The following is a 25,252-nucleotide window of genomic DNA, read 5'->3' on the forward strand; positions in this document are numbered from 1 at the left end:
TGACACATGGGCATTCAAAGAGAAAGAGAAGGAGAAGATGAGAAGGAGAAGGGAATAGAGGAGGAAGTGGGGAGTGAGAGAGGAGGGAGGAAGGGAGGGCAGGTAGGCAGGCAGGCAAGCATTCCTCCAAAGTATGGCAGATTATAAAAAGAAGTTTAGGCAGGATTGAAGCAGACCTTCCTAGTAGGAAGATTTCACTCTGCTAAGAGCAGAATTAGACTAGAGAGCATGTGGACGGACGGTCTGCTCCGATCCTTGAAGAGTCGGGTCTTCCCATTGGAGGGACGTTATTAGTGGAAGAGGAGTCTTAGCTTTTTGTTTTGTTTTGTTTTGTTTTGTTTTGTTTTGTTTTGTTTTGTTTGTTTGTTTGTTTGTTTTGGTTTTTAGAAACAGGGTTTCTCTGTGTAGCCCTGGCTGTCCTGAAACTCACTTTGTAGACCAGGCTGGCCTAGAACTCAGAAATCCGCCTGCCTCTGCCTCCCGAGTGCTGGGATCAAAGGCATGTGCCACCACTGCCCTGTATATATGTATGTATGTGTATATATATATGTACATATGGATAAGAATCATATATGTGTGTGTGTGTGTGTATTCAATATATATATGTATATATATTGAAAAAACATGGCTACAAAGCCCATAAAGGTGATTTGGTTTTTACCTATAATCTCAGCAGCTTGGAGACTAAAGCAGAGGATTGCTATGAAGGAAAGCCAGTGAGGTACACAGTGAACTCTAGACCAGCCTTGGCCACAGACAGACTGTCACAGACTAACAGCAGTTGAAAAGTAAATACACCTGTTAGGTGTTACTGTAGAAAGTATTTCATTAAAATGTTTTAAGGACATGTCTTTTGGTACTTTGAATTTCATCACAGACCACTATTTAGGTCTTATGTAGTTTCAAAAGCTAAACTTCCCATTTTGGTTATCACCTCTATGTCTGGGGTTTAAAACTTTGAGTAACGTTGCTTCATGCTAGAGTTGTTTGGGTGTTGATTAGCTTTTTCGGTTTTCTCTCTTTGCCTTTGTTTTTGACTTGGGTTTGTTGTTGATGCTGTTCACTCATACTACAAAATCAGTCTGAAATCCAAAGACAAGAATGAAAAGCATAGAAATTGTGTAATACACATGGGGTAGAGGCAAAGTATAGAAGGTCATGATTTAAATCCTTTCTTAAAGTTTTTAGAGTTATAAAGGCAAAACCTCATTTATTTTGACTCAATAAAGATTCTATCATTTGCAACTTGCTCGATAACTAAGAGTCCAAAGAATGAATGAATGAAATTGTACAAGAGATAGTGTGGATGGTGCTCACATTCAAATAAAGAAGCAGACTTCAGCTGGAAAGAAACTGCTTCTCTTCTGCATGTCAGTCTAGACAGTGCCATCCCAGGTTGCCTGAGCCAGGACCAGTATGAGCTGTTCTGGAGCCCAAACGCTGTCCAGGCACAGGCAAAGCAGACCACCTCATGAGACTTGGAACTCTACAGAAGTAATGCTCCCCCTGCCTTTGAAGAAAATTTCCCAGAAACTTCTGCACATGAATCCTCTCATGTCCCATGGTTTGTGTGTGGCTAGATGTGGCTTATCTAGATGTCGAAAGTCTGGGGGGGGGGACATTGTTTTTCTTTAGGCGCCCATGCACCCAACTACAAACATGGGTTCTGGGACCAAGAAAGGAGATAGTGGATAAAGAGCTAAGGAACTTCTGTCCAATGCTGTGTCCTTAGAGGAAATGCTACTCCTTCCTTTATCACAAGTCTGTCCTTAGTGAAAGGAGGACCTGGAAACCCTTTGGGGCCACACTGATCAGGAATATCTGAGAGTTAATATGTTTGGTAAAAGGCTGTCTCTGTAGCAGGATCTCTTTTGTAAAATGCTGAAATATGATTAGACAGAGTTAGTTTAGAAAGCTGGCTAAACAGCATTTGCAGAGGTTTTCTCATAAAAACTGGGATGTATATTTAAGGAAAACCTCAAATTACTAACATCTTCACTAAGATTTTGTAGAAAAGATGTCCAAATAAGTTGGAACAATATAATTCTTAACCTATGTGACCTACATTGGGGCTCTGTTTTAGTTAATGGTGTATTTTAAGGATATGCGGCATGAAAAAAATGTATGGACTTTGAGTAATCTGAATAATTTTTTTATGTTAAAAGTTTAAGTTGCAGATTAATTTTTTATCTTCAGAAAGTTATAACTAATACCACACTCACTTTCTAGAATTAAACACTGGCTTCAGCGTCAAGAAACTAACTTGTAGGATGCTATTCACTTGAGGGTACTGCCCTGAGAGACTCATAGCACCTTCCCCTGCGAACACTCACAGACAGATGTGAGAGGCTCGCGTGGGTTTGCTTTGTCTCATTCATCTCTAGAGCCTCTCAGATGCACCAGCTTGACTCGGCCTCACCTGAGCCCAAGAAGAACCAATTTCAATAGTGATTCCAGAGCTTGCCCATGACCCATAGCTAATTCGAGAAGCCTCTCTCTGGGGAAGAGATCTGGCACCCTCCTCCCAAATACAGGCAGGAGAACACAGACTTTAAGTTTAAAGGCTAGGCATTAAATTAGCAAGCGTGTCCCCTACATAATTTGTACCCACCATTTCAAAGTGCCCTGAGGGTTTATGTTTCAAGAGCCCAACATAACAATTCTTTTTTTTTTTTTTTTTTTTTTTGTTCTTCATAAAGCAAGTTTATTTCTGCAGAGGAAGTGTCTTATGTTTACATCCAGGGAAGAAGCAGAAAGAAACTCCCCCTCTCAGAACTGGGTCCCCGAGTCCTCAGTAGCACGTTGTGTTTCAACTATCTTTACTGGGGACCAAAGAGGTTGGGATCATGAAGAGTCAAACTAGTTACCAGCTGTTCAAAGTTACTCAGGCTCCAAGGTGGACATGACAGATTTTCAGTGCCAAGAGACCTGCTGTGACACGGGGGTTGATTGAAGGTGAGCAAAAGATCAGTCTGATACTGGGGAAGCCGCAGCAAGGCCTGATGCAGTGTGACATCCTTTGCTACCTGCTGGTTTTCTTTAGCTACCTGCTGCTTGCCAGAAAGGAACCAGGCATCTTGACAGCAGCCTCTCAGGGATAAGTTCTCCAAACAGAGAGGCTGCACAGATAGCACGTGCACAGCCCTAGACCCCTGCACCCGGCCAACGTCCTCAAAATGGTACCGCACAGCTGCTTCGCCCTGCACGTGGGCCTGCAGCTCCAGAAGTTCTATGATAAGACTCTGGTCGGTCACAGGATGGCAGAAAACTTCTTGGTTGTCTGGCATCAGTCGGAGGTCACTCACATCAATGGCCCCTGTAGGGAGGATGGCGGAGAAGGTGCCTCCGAACAGTGGACAGTTTCTGGTGGGCTCCATAGATCTAGTACTTGAGTCTGGACATTAGCGAGGTTTTTTATAAAGAAACCTACATGAGCCTTTGAGACATCATTTCCCCTGGTGTTCCCGGAGCAGCCACTACCTCCTCCCGTCCTCCCAACATAACAATTCTTATAAACCTACCAAGGAACTAAGAGATACGATGAAGTGTGTGTTTTCATAACTAGGAATTATGAGAATCACATTTTTATATTTAGTATTTCTCATAATCATTTTACTTCAATTTAACTTTTCCAAAACAAACACTTTGTGATTCGGACAGATCAATCGGGTGCGGAGAAGCATCATGAGAGAATGGTTCATCCCTCCTGTTCTTTCCCTTCTCGTCCTGTCTCTGAAGTACTTGATGCCTCAGATTAAAGAGGTCACAATCAATGAAAGGTGGGGACAGTGGTAAACAGGATGTGCTTCCTTTGCACAACAGATGGAGCCTCATTAATTCTAAAGTGTAGTTCCCACGAAACACAGTTGTTTGTAAATGGAAGCGGGCAGAGAAAGAAAACTGTGCAGGTCTCAGAACAAGCAACATGAGTTCATGGGTTAAGACATTCCAAATGCAGTTAAGAGATTGGTTGCATTGAAAACAGGACCACTGGCTTTAGCCTCCCTGCAGCTGTATAACATCTGGAACAAATAAGACAAGTTTCTATTTTTGAGTGAAGAATGCTTGTCTGAGTGATTCACACCCACCAAAATGTTTCCAGTATATTATCTTAGAGGGGCTGAGCACAAAGCGCTCCCTCCTCTGTGCCATCTGAGCAAATGGGGAGGGGGAGAACATTTCTTTTCTTCTAGTTTTAAAAAATAGGAGCAGAAAAAACAGTTTGCTTCGAGTCTTACCATACCAAGCGTGCATTAAAAAACAAGCATAGTTCACCCAGGAGGTGAGGGAGATACGGTTGGATAGTGACAACTGAGGAAAGGCTTTCTTTCTCAGGCTCGCTTCCCCCCAACTTTCTCCTTCCCATCCTCAAAATGGAAGTGGCTTGTGAGCACACGACACTTCAAAAAAAACTATTTAATTTAACCAGTAAGTACTTAAGGGACCGAGGAGACAGCTCAAACAGTAAGATGCTTGTCATAAAAGCATGAGGACCAGAGTTCAAATCCCTGACACCTACAGATGTAGCCAGGCACAGCGGTGCAAGTCTGTTCGTAAAGCTGGGTCTCTCTGGCTGGCCATTCTAGCCAGTTTCTCCCAGATCCTGGTTCAGTGAGAGACCCTGGCTCAAAACGACAAGGTGGAGGAGAGCAAATGAGAAAGAGGTGTGGTCTCACCCTCTCACCTCTCCACATGTGTGCCTACATCACACACTCAGGCACACAAGAACATGTACACTCTTACCCAACACACCTACACAAAGTATTCAGCGAGTATCCCCTGAGGAAATGAATGGCTGAGCAGTTCTTTGGGGAAGAAAATGGCGATGTGGTAATAAAGAGTTGGGTGAATTCCGCCACTGACGGTGGGTGTAGCAGTGACAGCAGGAACAGTGTAGCCACCAACCCTGGGAGCCGAAAATAACTTCAAAAATTCGCATCAGAGGGAAGGTCTGGAGAAATCTTTATTTTTGTTCATGCTTCCAGATTTTTTTCCCCCTGAAATCAGAGAAATATATAATTTAAGTTGTTCTCTGAGAGAACGCTAAATTAGAATGTAGTTATGACTTCTAAATACTCACATAGCTTCAGTGCATATCTAAAATGACCACTACTCACGGTAGAGGCTAACAATGGACTTAAAATTCAATAATTAGGAGACACCAAAAGGGTGACAAGGATGAAAAAGACCTCCACCTTTGCCTTTCAGGTAATTCTGGGTGTTTTGTTTTTATTGTTTTGTTTTATACTTTGTTATGGGGAAAACAAGCATGTGAAGACCCGGTGTGGGTTAAAAGGAAGAAAGCCTGTGTACAAAGACTGAGCTAGCACCTTGATAACTCAGAGGAAAAAGGGACAAAGAACCTTTGACCTTGGGCTGGTAGCTAGTGGAAGGACCAGTAAGGCATGAGGAAATGTTAGCTTATGATGAACAAGGAAATCTTAGCCCTGGGACAAGGCTAAGAATCCAACTTGAAGAGCAGGAGAGAGAAGACGGAAAGGGGAAACATCAGAGTTCATAGCCTCCTCTGGGCAGGTGCAGTGTGAATTCAGCCCCGAGAGATCATGACAAGGTTCCAGCGCAGAGGACTCATGAGGACCCTGCTCTGCTCCTGATAGGAGACGGAGAAATACACCAAGGCCTCTGCAGAAAGAACAGGATGGAATTTCTGTCGCAGGGTGGATAGAGAGTAGGGAGGAAATCCCAGCAAGTCAGGCAGGCACTAGTACACACGGAGAGCAAAGAGGGTCTGAGAAGGGGTTCCGTACCGGGCATCAGTTTTCCAACTAACCTGATCTTCAGGGAAACAGTGCAACCTAGAGAATGTGTAATTACCTAAGCAAGTTTTCAGAAATTCTTACTTTGCCCAGTCCTCTGCCAAGAATCATGCACATGCGCTAGAACAGAAGCTGGCTATGGCTGCTCACCAAGTGACAGGCAACAAAACAAGCTGAGCAAGCATCATATGCACGAATTCTGAGGTGCGTGGATTCTGTTCAATGCTGGGCACTAAGCACGGTGTGACATGGCCACCCTTCAAGGACTTTTCCAAGTCCGGAAGTCCGGAAGGCAAAGGAGATATAACCTGTGTGTTGATTTAGGCGGACGCATATCTTGTCTTATTAATTGCATCAGGGCCCGGCATGCCTTTGAAGATGGGTCACAACTGTGCATCCATAGCAAGGAGCTGCTCTCCACATCAGTGTCTTAATAGTTGTTGCGTCACTTACTTACTGGGGGTGATAAAGGAATCACTTTATTCCCATATGACAGATTTTAAGTCAGCATTCTGGATTTTAAGTGTTTTAATTCACAGTTTAACTCTTAAAACTACACAAAAAGACGATTAAAGATGCTATCCATGTTCCAAGAATCCTGGAAAACCTGTCCCTCACAGGGACAATCCCCATGATGCTTCTGGATGATAAATCACTACAGTTTTTCCTTATTTATTTGGGCCATTATAGAAAAAAAGAGAAAGGGTTGCTGGATGTCACCTGTTGGAGCTCTTCTTGCTGCCCCAGGAACCTCTGTATGAAGCATATCTGCCCCAAGGATCACATGAAACAAAACCTACTAATCATAGGGTATAGACTGTAAAGCAGGACCGTGGTTTGGCTGGTTTTCTTTTGTATTGCCAATGCTAGCCGTTACATGCGTGTGCGGCGGGCACACAATGTCATCTGTAGAATGAATATTGGAGATATTAAATACTTGGTAAGGCAATGAGGAACAGGCTCAAAAGTAGCCTGAGAACCTTTAGAGGTTGACTTCAGAATTCCTTAGAATCTCAAGCGTGAAAAAATAAAAAATAAAATAAAATAAATAAATAATAATAAAAAAAGAATCTCAAGCGTGAATGAAATTGGCAACCACTTTATTAATTTTAGATAATTGTCTATATGTTATTATATACTATACAAAAACTATTATGTATTTTAGTATAGTATATAACATATATTATATATATGCTAAAAATGTGTCAAACCCTACTTGTACTTTTGTGAACAACAGAATGCTAGGTAAACAAGATTTTAAGTTAAATAAATGTGTCAAACGAAACCACCTGTTCTCAGTTTTGCTTTTTTTTTTAATTTAATTTAATTTAATTTGGATGACAATTTCAGCACCAATATCGCCTCTCTCCCCTTGGCTCCGGAAACTACCACCCAAGTGCTTCTTACTAATAGTAGGAAAGGTGTTAATTGCCTCCTTCGCTCTGCCTCAGCCTCTGAAATCATTGACTCTAATTTCCTTGGCACCCAGACCTAAACATCCCAGTCCTTAATGGGCTTGAAACTGCTGTTCCCTAGATGGAAGCCCATGGCACTCCTACACCCTTTAGGCAGATGGTTCTAGTTTAATATCTTGGAGCTTGATGCCCTGGGGAAAGTCCTCAGTTTGACAATCTGTCTTTTTACAAGAGCCAGGTGCATTTCCTTCCGCTCCCTGAAAACAAGAACCAAAAGGGAGAGGTGCTGAACCAGGCCAAGATTAAATGGCCCTACAGCTCCTTCAGTCTTCAAGAATGTCTCCTCCAACCCCAAGGCGGAGCTGGCTCACCCTGGGCCAGGAGAGCAAAGGACGCTCACTGAATCGGCAGCTTTCTGGTCTTTGGCTTTTCCTCAAGAGGCTGCCTGTGAACGTTGCTTTTTAACTATGGCACAGTCACAGTTATTAAGTAAAGCTAAGGTGTTGCCAAGTTTCTGGGTTAGCTGCCTAAATTACTGAATATTTGGTTGATTATAGCCCTAAAACACTCACATACTAAGTAGCTTTTAAACATTTTCTCCCTTGGGCAATCACCTGGAATATCTAAACTGCGAGTCCACCACATATAAATTAAGTATTTACTCAACTAACTACTACTAAAATCAATGGCCTTAAGGAATCCATTAAAAATTGCATAATAGATCTTGGCTTTTATGAATTGAAACTCCTGAAACTTAAGTGCCATGTCCTCCTCTTGACCGGGAAAACTGATTTTAATTTTATATGCAGTATTTATGGAACAAGCCCTAGAGATAAGCACAAAAGTTGTTAAATGTCCAAGGCATGAACTCATATACGAAGTATATAACACAAGAAAGGCAAACTGTGAAAAAGAGAAAAAAAATAAAATCTATTATGCCGAATTATTTATAGCTCTCAGTTTTGGTAATAACAACCTTATAATGATGATAACTTTGTACAATCCACATTGAATATCATCAATGATATTCATCATCATCAATGATATTCAATGTCGTGTCTTGATAAAAAGTACAAAATTTTTCCAGTTAACTTCTTATCACAAAAGTAGCCCTATCACATGAAGTCCAAGGATGCTAGAACCAATAGGACCTAGGGAATCGGGAGGCAGAGATCCGGGGGCAAGAGCTTCTTGCTCATGTTTCCACAAAATACATTACCATACATGAGGAAGAGTGGGGAGTTATTTTACCTCCAAGCAGAAAACTTGGTAAACACAGGTAACACCATAAACATTTCTTCTATGACCACAAGGATCTAGTTTCCTTTCCCTTTTTAAAATAACGTTTATTGAGATTGTTCTTTGGCGTTTTCTTCTCTCTCTCTCTCTCTCTCTCTCTCTCTCTCTCTCTCTCTCTCTCTCTCTCTCTCTCTCTCTCTCTCTCTTAGATATTTTCTTTATTTACATTTCAAATGCTATCCCGAAAGTTCCCTATACCCTCCCTCTGCCTTGCTCCCACTTCTTGGCGTTTTCAGTCATGTGTAAAGGGCAGGCATTCAGACTCTGGAAACTGACCATCTCTAATCTCCCTCCCACCCTCACTAAATCCTCGTCTCCCTATAGCTCCCATTACCACACACATGACCATTTTGCTGTTGTGGTCATTGTTTTCTTTAGTTTTGGCTCTGTTGAGGTCGAGTTTGACTCGGATCATCTGTGTGACCATGGGTTTGGCACTATCCAATGGAGCCTTCTGGGCTCCGCAGTGAATAAATAACTGTTGGAGGACCCTGCTATTTAAAATCACATTCCACCATGTCCGGACAGCTCTCCAGGCTCAAGGCAAAATGAAGGGCCCCACTTTCCCCAGCAGGGCTTCCGACTTTTTCCCTGACCTTATATGAAGACATCTCTGAGAGTGGACGCCTGACCTTACCTGGACTATGGCACAGTTTTCTGCAAACACTCTCTTCCTGCCACCCATATGATAATTAGGTAGTGGGCTCCCATTCGTATGATAGGACCATGCTGTCGAATACCAATAAAGCACACTGTGAGCGCCTATTAGGTGATGCCCCGCCTAGTGTCCCCGCCCTACCCGTTCCCCTCTCTGCCCTAGAATAAAATAGAGCTGTCCCACTGAAGGTGCCCCGGAAATCATTCTGTCCTACTCACGACCCTCCAAACCCTGCACACTGCTTCTGCTCCTTTTGTCCTCATAGGCAGGTGACCAACAGCCCCCAAGGAGAAAGGCGCAGTTGGACTAGGCACTCCTTCTCCTGGACTAGGCAGCCCAGTCAGCTGAAAGGGCTCTAAAGTCAGGCAACCGAGTGAGAGACAGACCTTGACTGCTCCTATCAGTAGGAGTACCACAGAAAGACCGAGCTGCACAACTTCATGTACAGATGGCCTAAGCCACTCCCCTGCAATGCTCTCTGTGAGCCCCTATGGGCCTAGATTAGTTGAATCTGTGGGTTTTCTTGTGGTGTCCTTAACCTCTCTGGCTCCTTCAATCCTTCTCACTCTGCCTCAGAATTCCTCGAGCTCCTCCTAATGTGTGGCTGTGGGTCTCTGCATCTGTTTCCATCAGCTGCTGGTTGAAGCCTCTCAGATGGCAATCATGCTAGGCTCCTGTCTGCATGTACAAGAGAATATCATTACTAGAGTCAGGGGCAAGCCCATAAATTCTCTCTACCCCATCTTCTGCAGAGATCCCTGAGACTTACAGCCAGTGGTACAGATGACTTGTTTAGTGCTAAGCATCCAACCATTGCTTAGGCTTTGTACCTTAAACAGAAATGCCTCTCTGTATTCACTACCATTCGCTGCTTCTCTGATTAAGACCAAGAGTAGCATTCGTTGATAGGCAAATTTGTAAATATTTAGCAGGCAGCCCAAGTTCATGACAATTTAGTTCAACAACGGTAGTGAGTTCACCCCTAGGGCCTAAGACCTCACTGGGGCTGGCTTACAGTTTAGGACGGAATTTATAGTACTATGAACTCAGTCTTGTAGAGAGTATCTAAAACCCAACTAGAGAGTGGGGAATCAGGCCCACCACAGACATGCAGCCATCACACCAACGGGCACAACTCACCTAGCAGGTTGGTATTGTAGATTATTGAATTCACATCTGGGTAGAGCCATTGATGTCTTTTCTCTGGAGTTGCTCATATATTCCTTGTGGCACTATTGTAGTAAGCCAATAGGAAGGAAATGTCCAGCTCAGTTTAAGTTTGATTTGCTAACCCCTTGAAACAGAGATATGCGGTGTCTTCAGCAGCAGAATCTCATCAGATCTGGTGGTCAGTGACAGAAACTTGTATTGAATGGGCAGTTTCTCATGAGCAGGAATTTACCTAGCACTGGTAGTTTTGCTTAATATCCCATGGCTTTTGTGAGCATCATTATCCAGCCTGACAGGATATCTCCCTCCTCCTCCTCCTCTTCTCCTCCTCTTCCTTCTCCTCCCCCTCCTCTCCCTCCTCCTCTCCCTCCTCTTCCTCCTCTCCCTCCTCCTCTTCTCCCTCCTCCTCCTCTCCCTCCTCCTCCTCATTCTCCTCCTGTTCCTCCTTCTTCTCCTGTTCCTCCTTATTCTCCTTCTCTTCCTTCTCCTCTTCCTCCTCCTTCTTCCTCCCTCCTCTTTCTTTCTCCTCTTCTTCCCCATCTCAGCTTACAAAAGAGTAATTTTAAACATTACTCTTTATTATACATTCAGTAGTTGATGGACATCTAAGCTGCTTCCGTTTCTTAGCTATTCTGAGAGCAATCAACAAATATGGATTAGCAAGTATCTCTGTATAGGATACATATTCCTTTCGACATATGCCCAGGAGTGGTGCCCAGTTTCCCCTCACACCAGAAAAATAGGAAATCCCCTTACTTCTCCATATCCTCTCCAGTATTTGTCATCATTTGATTTCTTGATAACTTCCATTCTGACTAGAGTGAGATAGAATCTCAGTGTAGACTGAGATGAAATTAAGTGCAGTCTTAATTTGCATTTTTCTGATTGCTAATGATACCAAACATTTTAAAAGTGTTTGTTATCCATTTTCATTTCTTCTTTTGACGATGTGTTCAGATCAATGGCTCGTGTTTAATTGTGTTTTCTTGATATTTAGGTTCTTGAACTCATTATATATTCTAGATGTTAAACTTCTCTTCAAGGTATAGCTTGCAAAATATTTCACCTGTCAATGTGCTATCTCATTACTGGTATTGACAGTTTCCTTTGTTATATTCAGAAGCTTTTAAAATAGATCTAATTTGTCAACCTTTGGTCAAAACCCTGATTTCTTTTTTTTTTAATTAGATACTTTCTTTATTTACATTTCAAATGCGATCCCGAAAGTTCCTATACCCTCCTCCCACCCTGCTCCCCTACTCACCCAGTCCCACTTCTTGGCCCTGGAGTTCCCCTGTACTGGGGCATATAAAGTTTGCAAGACCAAGGGGCCTCTCTTCCCAATGATGGCTGACTAGGCCATCTTCTGATAAAAATGCAGCTAGAGACACGAGCTCTGGGGGTACTAGTTAGTTCATATTGTTGTTCCACTTATAGGGTTGCAGACCCCTTCAGCTCCTTGGGTACTTTCTCTAGCTCCTCCACTGGGGGACCTGTGTTCCATCCTATAGATGACTGTGAGCATCCACTTCTGTATTTGCCAAGCACTGGCATAGCCTCATGTGAGACAGTTATATCAGGGCCTTTCAGCAAAATCTTGCTCACATATGCAATAGTGCCTGGGTTTGGTGGCTGGTTATGGGATGCCGAAGGGCTGAGAAGCACCTGAAAAAATGTTCAACATCCTTAATCATCAGGGAAATGCAAATCAAAACAACCTTGAGATTCCACCTCACACTAGTCAGAATGGTTAAGATAAAAAATTCAGGTGACAGAAGATGCTGGCAAGGATGTGGAGAAAGAGGAACACTCCTCCATTGCTGGTAGGATTGCAAGCTTGTACAACCACTCTGGAAATCAGTCTGGTGGTTCCTCAGAAAACTGGACATAGTACTACTGAAAGATCCAGAAATACCTCTCCTGGGCATATACCCAGAAGATGTTCCAACCGGTAAGAAGGACACATGCTCCACTCTGTTCATAGCAGCCTTATTTATAATAGCCAGAAGCTGGGAAGAACCCAGATGCCCCTCAACAGAAGAATGGATACAGAAAATGTGGTACATTTACACAATGGAGTACTACTCAGCTATTAAAAACAATGGATTTATGAAATTCTTGGGCAAATGGATAGACCTGGAGGATATCATCCTGAGTGACGTAACCCAATCCCAGAAGTAGTCACTTGATATGCATTCACTGATAAGTGGATCTTAGCCCAGAAACTTAGAACACCCAAGATACAATGTGCAAAACACAAGAAAATCAAGAAGAAGGAAGACCAAAGTGTGGATACTTCTTTCCTCCTTAGAATAGGGAACAAAATACCCATGGAAGGAGTTACAGAGACAAAGTTTGGAGCTAAGATGAAAGGATGGACCATCCAAAACCCTGATTTCTAATAAAAATAAAATATCAGAAATCACTTGAGTGAGGTGTGGAATCATGGTAACTGTAAGACCATCCCCTTTAAGGAATTATTTAATTTTTTAATTGAAAATAATTTTCATACAATGTATTCCTATTGTGGTTTCTCATTGCACAATTCTTCCCAGATCCTTCCCACCCACTCAGCCCCAAGTTCTTCTCTCTCTTTCTGTATTAAGAAAAGAAATGGGATTTTTTTTAAAAAAAAAATTATCATAGGAAACACACATACTCAAATCCACTAAGAAAACAGAATAGGAAAAAAAAAACAAAAACAAAAACAAAATAGGAGGAAACCATAATATACATGCAAAAGGCCAGAAAGACAATTTTAGGAGAAAAGTTTTCCCCCTTAATGCAGAGGTATTCTAAAAGCAAAAATTGGTCAAAATATAGATACTTTGTAAAGCATTAGCTAGATATCATCCAATTATGTGTGGCTACACTGTCTCAATCTACAATCACACTGGGGTGGCTTCGACATTGCCTGTTCAGGACATTCTATTTGTTTCATTTTAAAAACTATTTCTTAGATTTGTTGGTATCATTTTTCATTGTGCTTTTACTATTGTTGGAAATGAACATTTCTTTCATACAGGTGTTAGTATATTATATTTCTTCTTTTTTAGTTATCTTATGTGTAATCATTTATGGTATACAAAAGTTTTAAACTTTCATCTAAATGAAACTGATATCTCTCTTTGAGGTTTGTCTCTCACTGTTCATATTAAGACTTCTCATACTATGATGAAGAAACATTTGTATTTTCTTCCAATTTTTTTTTCTTGCTATTTCCTTCTAAAGTTGTAATTCTTGTAGGGTTTGGTGGAATAAAGATGGCATTCCTTTGTTCAATCAACAATTAGTGTTCAATATTTTATAAACCTTGGTCTCATCCCAGTGTGATGGTTTGAACAGGAGTGGCCCACATAGGCCCATGTGTTGGAATGCTCAGCCCATAGGAAATGGCACCATTAGGAATTATGGCCTCATTGGAAAATGTGTGTCAGTGTGGAGTCAGGCTTTGAGGTCTCATATGCTCAAGCTTTGCCCACTGTGGCACACAGTCTCCTACTGCCTTTGGATGACCTTTGGATCAAGATGTAGACCTCTCAGTTCCTTCTCCAGCACCATGTCTGCCTGGATGCTGCCATGTTTCCCACCATGATGACAATGAACTAAACCTCAGAAACTGTAAGCAAGCCCCAATTAAATGTTTTTTCCTTGTAAGAGTTGCTGTAGTCATGTTATCTCTTTACAGCGATAAGACCCTAATGAAGACAACCAGTATTTCCTATTCTGTTTTATCACATTCTATACATGGCTTGGGCGTCTGTCACTCTTGGGAGCTAGCAGTAACTGCAGTAAAAGTGGTTTTGTTGTTGTTGTTTGGGGGGTTTTATTTGATCATTTGTTTTGGGTTTTGGTTTTGTTTTACTTTGTTGTTTTTTTTTTTCCCCAGCTTCCTTACAAGGCTATGAGTTTGAGGATAAAGCTTACTAGGTGCTGACTTTTCTCTTCCAGCTGCCTTAACTGCTATGGCTATGTCTTCATGGTTGTTTTTAGCAGTTTTGAGATTTGTTACTAAGAGTCAATGTCTCCAGAAATAGAGAATCATCATCCCTGTGAGAGTAGAGAATGAATATGCATGATAGATTTTTAACTGATAGGCCAGTAAAGGACCAGTAAGATATTAATGTCCAAAGGTCCATAAAAAAGGAGAAGGCTGGGCGTGGTAGCGCACGCCTTTAATCCCAGCACTCGGGAGGAAGAGGCAGGCGGATTTCTGAGTTCGAGGCCAGCCTGGTCTACAAAGTGAGTTCCAGGACGGCCAGGGCTATACAGAGAAACCCTGTCTCGAAAAAAACAAATAAACAAACAAACAAACAAAGGAGAAGAAGAAATGACTTAAGTTAGAGAGCTTGGATCACTCAGCCTTAAACAGGAAGGCTGCATCAAATCCCTTGCCTCAGGACTCAAGGAACAGAAAAGAAGGCAAAAATAAAATAAAATAAAATAATGAACAAACAAACAAACAAACAAACAAAAATGGTATAAAAGCCAGAGGGGATTTATGGAGAACACCAAGAAAACATGGCCTTTTAAATCAACAGGATCAACCTGTATATGAAACTCACAGAGAGAGAGAGTGAGTAGGTCTCTCTTGCTTGTGCTTTCTCTTGGACATGTCCAATTTCAATGTGTTGGTTTTTTATTTTATTTTATTATTTTATTTTATTATTTTATTTTATTATTATCCCTTAGAAGTCTATTTATTTTGAATGAGAGTCAGAAAGGGGGTGAATGCAGATAATAGGAGAGATGAGGAGGAACTGTGAAGAGCAGAGGGAGGGGGAACTGTTGTCAAGACATATTATTTGAGAAAAAATATGAACTGGGATATATACTAGGGATAAGAAATATTTTGCCCATTTCAAAATTCCTCACAGTTTTTTGCAATTGGATCCTCTCCTCCTGTTATCATAATTTCATGAAAAGACTACTTGATCATCAGATAAAGCTGGCAACGTTGTTACCCCATAATTTCTTAGTCAGGGAAGCCCTATTCAACACTACAAATGCACCTGCTCTATGAACTGCAAGCTATGCCAAGTTTTACTTTTGTTGTTGTTGTTGTTGTTGTTGTTGTTTGAGACAAGGTCTCACTACATAGACCAAGCTGGCCCCTTGGACACCCTGCAATCCACCTGTCTCTGCCTTCCAAGTGCTTTGAAAAGCATGCCACACCTTCCAAAGCCACACAATGTTGAACAAAAAAGATATTAAATTCTTCCCAGGAATTTTTATGAGGAATCTCAAGTTGTGCTTTTAAAACTTTGATTTGTTGTCTCAATGGTAGGAAACCAAGACCAAAAACTCTCTCCATGAGATTCCATTTACAATTATAATAAATCTAGGTAAAACTCTCTCTCCTCTCTCTCTCTCTCTCTCTCTCTCTCTCTCTCTCTCTGCTTGAAGTCCCCAAAATATCTTTAGGTTACTTAGACATATCTTTGAGTCCTTTAAGTCAAAATAAATATCAACTATCAACTACCAGAAAGAGCTTTGAGGTTTGGCAGAGAGAGAGAGAGAGAGAGAGAGAGAGAGAGAGAGAGAGAGAGAGAGAGAGAGAGAGAGAGAACACAAAAGCTAAACATGGTTTAAAAACATTGGTTTCAAATGTGACCTTCAAGTCTAGGTCATGGGCTTGTAATTTGTACAATTATAAACTTCCTTGAAAAAATAATGATGTTTTTCATTGATGTGTAAATTAACAAATGTCCATTGAAAGTAATGGAACTTATTGCGAACGTTGGAGCCCAAATGAATTATAGCCAAATCTCCTTTGAAAATGTTCTGTTTCAATTTATGAGAGTAGAATCTAGACTTAATCCTGGTGGCAAGAGCTGTAACTCCATCTACTTTATAGGCTAACGCAGAAGGGTTTCAAGGTCTGCCTGGGCTACAGAGCAAGGTTGAGGACAGCCTAGGGAACTAAGATAGACTCTGTTTCAGATATGAACACAGACAGATATAGATATTGATAGAGATAGAGATTTTTCCAGGGTTACAGAAAGACCTAGGACTATAGCTCACCTTACAGGACCAAAGCAGGAAATTCAATCCCTAGGACCCTAAGAAAATAACAAAAGGAAGGAAGGAAGGAAGGAAGGAAGGAAGGAAGGAAGGAAGGAAGGAAGGAAGGAAGGAAGGAAGGAAGGAAGGAAGCTATTAGATTTCTAGGGGTTACTGACTTTAGGAAGGGATAATTGTGTTCTTACATTTTCAGAAAACAGAAGATCACATTATTATCAACAATATTGCAGGTGATCCGCACAAGAGCTCCGTCCATTCTGCCCCATGGCAATGAATTCCCACTGCACTGGCTCTGCAGGAGCCATCCCATGCCAACCTCTCCTTAGCCATAACAGCTCCTAGAAATCTTGTCTTAATCTATCCTTGAGGTATCTTCACTGTCTAGCCCAAGTCAGCTCAGCTCGGAAGTACCCATGAGGAAGGTATTAGGTACTGCTCCATTCCTTAAGTGCCTGGAACTGTTTTCCTTGTGGAAGAGATTCCAGGGAGCATCCAAGACAAGACCACAGATAATGGGATTAGAAATGACTGTGGCTGAATTAGGACTAACAGGTTTCTAAGCTGAGAAGCCTAGAATGTGAAACTTTATTTCAGAAAAAAAAAAAAAACAATTCTATGAATAGTATATCTGATTCAAAAACTGAATGAAAATAGTTTTACTAAGCTAAATAATTTGATATCCTGACACATAATTTTAAATACCAAGAGTGTTAAGTAAAGACATTTGATAAGTCTACACCAAGGCCCTAACGTTCATGTGTTTTAAACAACAAATTAAATTATAACTGATAACACGGTGCTGTTATTGCCTAATATTATTGGGCAAGTACCAGAAGAGATATGTTAAATATAGGAAAACCCAGGGGCTGGGGGTGGGGCGTTGCTGGAGTTGCAATCAGTGTTTTCTCTGTGGATCAAAACAGATAAAGTACTGGCTGTAGTGATAAAGCTGTAGAGAATCCCCATGATTTACCCACATAACATCATACTGTACTACTTTGCCAAGAAGAGCAGGGTGGGGCTGAGTGAACACCTTCCCTGATTGGATGAGCCCTCTGCTAGGACCCCACAGACAGACCTAATTGTTTTTTTAGCACGATTTTTTCAAAATAAAAGACTAAATCTTCGTGTGAGTTTTTCTCAGGGTGCTCCAGGGAAATTTTAAATGTAGTTTTAAGTTTAAAAGATATCCTGGGGGCTTTGTTTATTTTTTTTTACTCTAAATAGGAGCCAATTGTGAAATGGTAATAATAATAATAATAATACAGTATTGTCAGAAGGTATTTGGGAATTTGATAAAGATCAGAGTGGCAGAGAAATACTGCATCAACTATTTAAGCAAAAATTTTAAATAATAAACTATTTTAAAAACAAATTAGAGTGGTTGTAAAGAATCCATTTTATTTTGTTTTATTGTTTTATTCTAAATAACACAGAATATTACACTTTCCACAAAAAAGAAAAAAAAAATTTGTCACACAGTGTCTTTTTTATCTCACCAAATGAACCAGGTTTTTAAAACCCCCTTTGATATAATAGGCCAAGGGAAGACTGGTGAGAGCAGGATCATCGAGACTGAGCAAGCTACTCTAGAAATAGGAAAATACTTGGTGTTCTTACAAAAAGATACAGGACTCCCTAAAACATCACCATGAGCACAAGAGCCACATAAGTGGCTAATAACCACATCTCAGCCCTGCCCTAGATCAAAGGCAAGCATGCACAAACTCACCAGGCCGTTTGTAGACTTACCATCCTTCCCAGTGAGAAAGACAAGATTCTATGTCTTAAAACAGGTGAGCAGGGGAACAATGAAAACACAGTTTTAAAATGCTGGATTCCATATTATCTCTCATCCAGCACAGAAGAGAACTAACTCCTCCCTCCATTACAGCATTTACAGAGATCGCAAAGATAAACCTTAAAGAAAATACACCGTTGTCACTAGTGGAAGAGAATTTAGCAGTTATCAAAATTTCAAAGACAAAAACAAACCCACAAAAAGTAGTTAAAAGTAAAAGATCCATCTAGAAAGAAACAGGTTCTTGGGTAAATTAGCCTTCTGTTGCTCCTGGAGATTCACCTCTGGGAGCCAAGGAGAGTTAGGCTATACCACTCTCTAGAGGCACAGGCTGGCCAGCCATTAGAAGAACCTACTGGATATTAGTAATGTCTGCAGTATTTACAAGATGGTTTTCTGGAAAGGGTGTAGCCATAACTCTCAGACAGATGCAAAGCAAATGTTCCAAAAGTTTGACTTCATCTGTAGATTATAGAGGAGGCCAGAATGATACAATAGGAAAATTCAAAGAGCAGAAATATGCATACAGGAAATAAGGAAAATTGAAATTAAATAGACACAATTATTTCCCTCTGCATAATACAGTTGTGCCCCGCTCAACTCAAAAAAATTGTGATTCCGTAGAAAGGAATATATTTTGCGTTAACAGCAGTTAATGCAATTTGAAATTTTTAATCCATCCAACATAAGATCAGAGAAGAGCAGAAATCATGTGTGTGGATGAGCCACCCCCACCCCCAACATCATCATTTGTTGCTTTGTTTCTTACAAAGACTTTGCGGTTCTCCCAACTCTTCCGAATACAACATAGGCTCAAAATATCCTTTTACAAACAATGCAAGAAATTCAGTGTCACAAGGGAAAAATATCACTATGAAAATTGTCTGCAATACCAGATCTATATTCTTTTTCACTTCTATACACAACAGGATGAAAAATGACCTAGTTACATTTGAACTTTTGTGTGTTAAATATACTAAAGACACAGTAAATATCATGCAAATTGTTTAGGGAAAAAAACCTTTCCTTGAGATTCAGCTTCATCGAAATTCTTTATTTCTCTATCAGTAATGAGATTAGCAAATAACTGCTTCCAAGGTTCCCTTTGAGCCGAACATTACGCCCAACAATCTCAGGCCAAGGAAAAGGGACCGGATATATCTCGCAGATTTCAATTTAAAGAGGAAAAATGACCTAGTTCAATTGACTTTAAAGCTGGTGAGAAAGACGCTTTTTTTGTGAAAAAACCACAATGGGCAGGTACTTCCATGGTCTGAACCAACTTCAAACCATAGACGTCTTTACAGAATATACTGGAGAGCAAACTAGGGTTGTTTCTGAATTATGAGTCTAAACCAACATCTGTTTGTGGGGCCCTTTATGAAGATTTCTGCGGAGTTAGTAAGTCCTGGGTTTTGTAGACCAGCTGGAGCCTGGGACACACTTTGATCCCTGGTACTTCAATAATGTCACAACCCAACTCAGGCAGCAAGCTGCTGACAGAAATCATCACCCCTCATGACTCCTGAAGAAAGGAATTGGGAGGGTAGGGAATGTGCAATGGTCTCCATGGAAACGGCCCTTCCAATCCTATTTTCTTTAATACCGAAGCAAAGACAAAAGCCATTTGATGCCAGTCATGTACAAGGACTTGACTAAGAATGCCATTTGTGTGTTTCAGGCTCATCCAGGTGACAACTCCACCAGGATCCCCATCCAGACGGATCTCTACGCACATGCGGTTCTCTTTGACCACGTCTCCAGAAGGAAGACTTAAGCACCACACAGTAAATGGTTTCCTTATTGTTCGCTACATTCAAATGAATTCCTTGGTCAGAAGCAAATTGTAATTATAAATGCATAAATGAGCTGTATAGCTAGAAGGTGAATTAGAATAAAAGTTAACAAAGACAGAAAACTGTAATCTGGACTGCTTTGTTTTCCTCTTTTATTTGTTTTACTGATAGCCTCTTGTTCTGGTTTGGGTTTTTTCTTTTTATTCTCTCTCTCTCTCTCTCTCTCTCTCTCTCTCTCTCTCTCTCTCTCTCTCTCTCTCTCTCTCTCTCCTGAACACAGGCTGGTTGCAAAAGTCCATGGAGGGGAATCTTGCTGCCACTTCAAAGATGTGCTAATTGGTGACATATTTTGTAGCTCAGATGTTCCAAAACAAAAATGTTCCAGGTCCCACTATTGCCAAACCTAGTGTACCAAGTATGATGCCATGTGGCCGGCTGGCAATGCTGCTCCTCCCCCTCAAATTGCTGAATATTGATAAGGGGCCTCCAAGCAGAAGAGCAGAATAGAAAACCTTACAAGGTTCTCAGTTGCACCAACTGAGTAAATAAAGCCAGAAACGTCCCGTCAATGGTAGAACCATGAATTGAATAATAGTTGGACATTTCTATGTGCCTGCTTGACCTGAGTTCCATGACAGTGGGGCCAAGGAGATGAGAGCTAAAGGCAACTGGATAACTTTAGGGAATGAAGACTCTACAAGACAAACTAACATGTGTTTCCAGTGTGCCCTCCTGATGACCTTTGTGTAGAAGAGACCATTGAGAAATCACTTTTTATTAAAGTTAATATTTGGTCCTTGTGCCCACTGAATTATTTTCATCTTCTAACCAATCTCATAGTGAGTCAACTCACTAGAATCAAGCTAGGTAGGAACCTGACTCACGTGGAAGTGGGGAGAGCCCAGAGCAGAGACCTAGAGCTCAAGTGGAACGAGAGTATTGTACGGCATGATAATCACAGATCACAAGCAAGTGAGCGGGACGGTTATGGTTAATTATAATTGTCAAGTTGAGAAAATATAAAATCACCTTGGAAACAAACCTCCAGGAATATATATGATGGCATGTCCAGGGAGGTTTGTCTGATGTGCAAGGACCCAGCCTGGGTACGGATTATAGGTGGTGCCACTCCGTGGTGGGCTGATACTCCAAAACACACACACACAGAGAGAGAGAGACAGACAGAGAGAGAGAGAGAGAGAGAGAGAGAGAGAGAGAGAGAGAGAGAGAGAGAGAGAGATCTGGTAGACTCTCTCTGATTGCTGACTGCAAATGCAAAGCAACCAGCTGCTGCACCATATCCCGGGTACAGTGCACCATAAAGCTCAAACTGGGAGCTGAGGTAAACCTTCCTTAATTTCCCTTTGTCTATAATTTTATCAGAACAATAAGTAACTAGTACTGGTATTGTCTTAGTCAGGGTTTCTATTCCTGCACAAAACACCATTGACCAAGAAGCAAGTTGGGGAGGAAAGGATTTATTCAGGCTTACACTTCACATGGCTGTCTATTACCAAAGGATGTCAGGACAGGAACTCACACAGGGCAGGAACTTGAAGGCAGGAGCTGATGCATAGGCCCTGGAGAGATACTGCTTACTGGCTTGCTTCCCCCAGCTTGCTCAGCTTGCTTTCTTATAGAACCCAAGACTACCAGCCCAGGGATGGCACCACCCACAAGGAGCCTTCCCCCCTTGATCACTAATTGAGAAAATGCCTTACAGCTGGCTCTCATGGAGGCACTTCCTTTCTCTGTGATAACTCCAGTTTGTTTTAAGTTGACACAGAAAACCAGCCAGCACAGGTATTAAGCTGAATCGGATGTGCCTATGAAATCTTGGTTTCCAATATAGACACTATATACAGCACACACAAAACACAGTGTGTGCTCATGCATGCTTATGAGTGTGACCACTTACACAACCTGGAAGCTGCCACTCCCTGAGTTCCTCAACACCACTTTTTACCAAAACGAGCCAGGATCTCCATGAAACAAATGATTCTAGGGACGAGGAAGAGAAAATACAAGTCTGGAGCAGGCTTTGCCAGAGAACAGTTAGTGAGTAAAGAAAGCTGAGTGTATAAATAACAACAGCAGTAGGAACTGATAGGAATGCTTGAGTGTATGGTAAACAGTGAGGGGTAAATGTCCCTCTGAGTAGGATAGAAGGCCGATGAGGAAAACTGTCCTTACAGAGTCCACCCCATCCATAGTAATTGTTAAAACGAACACTGGAAATGAAAGGCTGACATCACTTCAGCTGAGGATCAATGAACATATATATCATCGGGGGTGAGGCAAACTATTTATGCTCCTCCAGTTGTGATTTATGCCTGAAGCAGTCGGTCCACTATCTGTCTGATAGAATGCCTGTGCCCACTTTGTACTGGTTCTGTCCACCTTGCATAGTCTCAATCTAATCAAGAGGAAAGTTAGAAGGACCAAATCCTGGGAATGTATGCAAAAGAACTGCCCTATAACATTTCAAATGTTAAGGCCATAGAATAAATAAAGGCTGAGAAGCCATCTCAGGTGACTTCTTGTGAACCAATCCCCTAATAAATAAAGGAGCCAATCACTGGGCAAGGAGGAGGAACTTCTGTGTTGGACAGAGAAAGAAAGGAAGCAGAACAGAGTGAGGTTCTTTTTGGACAGCGATAGCGTGAGGACAAGATGGAGCTACCAGTGTCTCCTGGTTTCAATGGCGTATCCAATAGGATTCACCACCAGAGGGTTTAGATTTAATAAGGTTTACAGATTAGGATTTTAGTTGTTGTGCCCAGAGATTGAGTTACCATTGTTTCAGAGCTAAGTTTGTGTTGCATTTTCCTTCACACAGCAGCTTGTCTGGGTTCAAGAGAGAAAGGTATGGCGGCAAAGCGTGGGTTTGCCAGATGTGCACCACCATGACTATGGGGGGTTTGAAGCATGGGGTTGGTGAGGTAACAACCTGCCAGTGGGAACCTAGCAAGCTGGGTGGAAAGATTGTGGAGTTCTGAGACAGAGTCTCCACAAGATAAAAACAGGTCGGCCATTGGCCACCAGTGCACGGCCAGCCAGGCCACGGGGGCAGAGAGGTGCCAGGAGTAGCGCAGGAATGTGCCTGTTGTTTTTTTAAATTTTTTTCTGCAAGACAGGACACTTATGTAGCACAGCATGCTGACAGATGTCACAGGACAATTTGAGGAAGCAGTCTCTTCCACCTTGTGGTTCTACAGATCAAACACAGGCCCTCACACTGGGCAACAAGCGCTTTTACCTGCTGAGCCATTTCACTGGCCCCTGAAGCTCTTTTCATAAAGTAAATATTGGGTGTATCACATTTACAAATTCAAAACATCACTTCCTTATACTTTAACACAGTATATACATTTATTCTAATTTATTTCATTTATAAATTTGGTTAATATTTATGAAACTTTCTATAAAATATTTAAATTTCATTCCCAAAATTTCATGATGTATGATTTTCTTTTTTTTTTTTTCTCCTGGACACCAGGCTCTTGACGTGAGGCCACAGCTCTCCATAGGTTTGTGGCCATCAGTGACTTAAGGGCAACACCCCAGCCCCCACCCCCACAGGTAGAAGATGTGACCATAGGTCACAGAGCCTCAAGACAGATATCCACTTTAATGAGGTATCTAAAGTCCTAGAGGCTTAGCGAATAAACTTCCCTTCCCAGACACTCCTCCCTACAAAAAGTATTTAACCTCAGGCCTGCCTTGAGGAAAGGGGGTACGATTTCACTCATCACCCCTCTCCGCCATGACAGTAAATGCCTTAAAACTATGGACTGTCTCTTTTCATCGGGATCTGCTGTGGGGAGCAACGGAGCAGGTCTTCACCTAAGGAGCTGTTTTAATCTCCTGCAGGAGGCCTCTCAGCACTCCCATCCATGGGTTCCATCAATCCAAGCTGCCCACTGAAAAGCCAAAGACTCCTTCTGAGGGACCCAGCTGGAGATCTCCCCTCCTTTCCCCTTCACCCTGTGCTAGATCCAGTCTGAGGGCCCCCGACTCTGTTCTCAGCTCTTCTGTGGTTCCCAGCAGTGTCTCAGTGCTCAAGAGCTTGAGAACCAGATGACTCTGGCCTCCGTGCGGGCCCATGGACCCCCAACCCGGCTCCCGCAGTCCCCAGGATCTTAGACTGCACCCCTCCACCCCAGAGCAGTGTTGAGGTGTCCAGTGTCTTCACATAGCCCAACACTTGCCCATGACAGCATGGGGTAAGTCACCTCAAAACTCCTGCATCTTGCCTCCAGGAGCAGCCTGAGCCCTGAACAGATGTGAGACACACCCATAACCCCATACCATAAAGTCTCACCAATATGACTGTCCAATGTGAGCTGAAAAACGGTGACACCAATGAACATGCCAAGCTAGATAGGAAGAGCACACAAAGCCTTAACACAAAGAATTATTTATAGTCAACTAAGAAAAGCTGGGAGTGGTAGAGGTGGTCTTCTCCAAGAAAGAACACATCAATTGGTTGCCCAGTTGACACTATCAGTCAAGAAAATAAACATACCTGTAGCATTGTATAAAATGAACAGATTATATTTAGGTATGTATTTGTTTTTATATATCTATATACATTTAGATGTCTAAATATAATCTGTGTGTATATGCATATACAGATTGTCATGAAATAACAATTAGAAAAAAAAGGCCATGAATGAAAGAGAGAAGGGAGGTCTATATGGGAGGGTTTATAGGGAGAGAAGCAGGGGAAGAAATGTCATTAAATTATAATCTCAACAAAATCTTGCTAGTGTATGCAATGGTGTCAGCGTTTGAAAGCTGATTATGGGGTGGATCCCTGGATATGGCAGTCTCTAGATGGTCCATTCTTTCGTCACATCTCCAAACTTTGTCTCTGTAACTCCTTCCATGGGTGTTTTGTTCCCAATTCTAAGAAGGGGCACAGTGTCCACACTTGATTTTCTAAGAATTTCAAATCTTTAACAAAATATAGTCTTCCTATATGATGAGCAAATATTGCAAGTCCCCAAAATCAAGCATATACAAGGGCTCTCGTGCTTTCTCAAGTGTTCCAATGTATTCTGCTATATCTGACAGGGAACCAGGGACAGACCTGACTGAGGCCAGGAGGAAATGAAGAAAAGGCATGCCTGTAGCCATACAGATGGAAAAGCTGGGTTCGAGTGGCCTGAGTGTCTAATGGAGAAACCACAGCACACCTGGACACTCATAAAATGGAGTTGAACAGAAAGACAGGATTATAGCACGTGGCTGAACAGGAGAGGGGTTGTTACATAGGGAGACACAAGAAGGCAGGGTTTATAGTACAT

At 41.8% G+C, this 25,252-nt stretch overlaps 1 protein-coding gene and 1 pseudogene across 4 annotated transcripts in view; one reads left to right on the top strand and one right to left on the bottom strand.

The window, feature by feature from the left end:
- Cfap299 (cilia and flagella associated protein 299) overlaps window positions 1–20,047 on the top strand; it is a 544,932-nt gene extending 524,885 nt beyond the window's left edge. For 3 of the 4 annotated variants that reach the window (XM_021163887.2, XM_085836303.1, XM_085836304.1), the window contains one exon: window positions 19,826–20,044. In XM_021163887.2, coding sequence (XP_021019546.1) covers window positions 19,826–19,921 — 96 coding nt within the window. In that variant the 3' untranslated portion in view covers window positions 19,922–20,044. Of the gene's footprint in view, window positions 1–19,825 lie in introns of all 4 variants that reach the window. The other variant, XM_085836307.1, reaches the window with a different exon arrangement.
- Window positions 2,686–3,484, bottom strand: LOC110295375 (ran guanine nucleotide release factor pseudogene; annotated as a pseudogene).
- Window positions 20,048–25,252: the final 5,205 nt, after the last annotated feature.

This window comes from Mus caroli, unplaced genomic scaffold (assembly GCF_978045245.1).
Source record: "Mus caroli unplaced genomic scaffold, Mus_caroli_1 scaffold_4, whole genome shotgun sequence".
NCBI classification, from domain to species: domain Eukaryota; kingdom Metazoa; phylum Chordata; class Mammalia; order Rodentia; family Muridae; genus Mus; species Mus caroli.